A 1339-nucleotide genomic window follows, 5' to 3' on the forward strand; every position below is an offset into this window, starting at 1 on the left:
AATACTGCTTTCTATCATGTAATTATCAGAGAGATGATCAGTGAATTCAATATTTTTGATATTCAGTAATTTATGGTCAACATTCGGACATCTTCTAGTTCCGACACTAGCCCATGATGATAAGGCGGTGATTGACGGCATAATTCGTCTGTCTGGAAGGAAATGTGGTTTTTACAACTTAGTATGCTTTCGGGAATTTTCTAGAGGTTGGACTTTTGGACTATGATTTCGTGGAGCGTGCAAATGGATTTCTAAGATGAAGGATGCCCTCACCCGCAATGAAATCTGGAGCCTCCTGGCGCTGCTTGTCACCTCTCTGGGGGTTATCACCAATACTTTCCAAGGTGACGGCCAACCCTTAATCACTTCTCTTGCTCTCAGCGGCATAGCCTTCGCAGCTACTTTTAGTCTAATACGATGGCTTGGAGGGGTTTTTGTCAAGGCAGGGCTGAAGGGAAGAGACATGGCGAAGTTGCGACGCGTTGAACTGTAATGATTTCGCCGGAACCCCCAAACTCGTCGTGTTTTATGCAACTATCACTAACAATTATTTATGCGATAGACCAGAAGCGATGGGAGCTGTTTGCGCAGTTGTTTATATACTATTGCTGATAGTTTTCATTCCATTCCCATTCTACAAAGATATTGTAGCTGCAACTTCAGGTGGTGGGAATCGAGACGTTGTATTAGAGGTGCAACATGTTGAAACGGGACGTTTTCTTCATCGCTTCCCTCATAGTAAGGTAAGATAACAATCTTAATACCAATTGGGTGACGTTATGATTTTTACTCACGTTTGGATTGGCACGATAGCTTGCCTCGTACCTCTCTGGTCTTTTATCGCTTCAATCAATTTTGATTCTCGGTATCGGGGACGATATGCTTGATATCCGATGGCGGCACAAAGTCCTTATCCCAGCTCTCGCTTCAATTCCAATGCTCATAGTGTACTTCGTTGATTTCGGAGTTACCGTTGTGGTTGTTCCGGTTCCGCTGCAGCCATATCTGGGCCCCTTCATTGACCTGGGTTGGCTATATTACGTGTATATGGCTGCTGTTGCGATTTTCTGTCCCAACAGTGTAAACATGCTTGCTGGAATCAACGGGATTGAGGTATCTCAGTCTCTAGTCATTGCAGTCTTGCTCTTAATAAATGACGCTTTATACCTTACCCCGTTCACCCCCTATCCTCATCCAGCGATGGACTCCCACCTTTTCTCGATGTATTTTCTGTTGCCATTCATTGCCGTGTCCCTTGCGCTCTGGTTGCATAATTGGTATCCAGCGGAAAGTCTTCGTAGGAGATACCTACTGTTACTTTGCTGGGATGGTTTTTGCT

General features: G+C 44.5%; 1 protein-coding gene across 1 annotated transcript; it reads left to right on the plus strand.

The window, feature by feature from the left end:
• Positions 1–256: 256 nt before the first annotated feature.
• HCAG_07103 (conserved hypothetical protein) lies at positions 257–493 on the plus strand (the record flags this gene model as incomplete). The annotated part of the gene is made up of 1 exon (XM_001537631.1): positions 257–493. One exon carries the CDS (start codon positions 257–259, stop codon positions 491–493), a length of 237 nt encoding a protein of 78 aa, XP_001537681.1.
• Between the last annotated feature and the right edge of the window lie 846 nt (positions 494–1339).

The sequence above is a fragment of the Histoplasma capsulatum genome, genomic scaffold, assembly GCF_000149585.1.
Source record: "Histoplasma capsulatum NAm1 scaffold_8 genomic scaffold, whole genome shotgun sequence".
Taxonomy (NCBI): Eukaryota; Fungi; Ascomycota; class Eurotiomycetes; order Onygenales; family Ajellomycetaceae; genus Histoplasma; species Histoplasma mississippiense.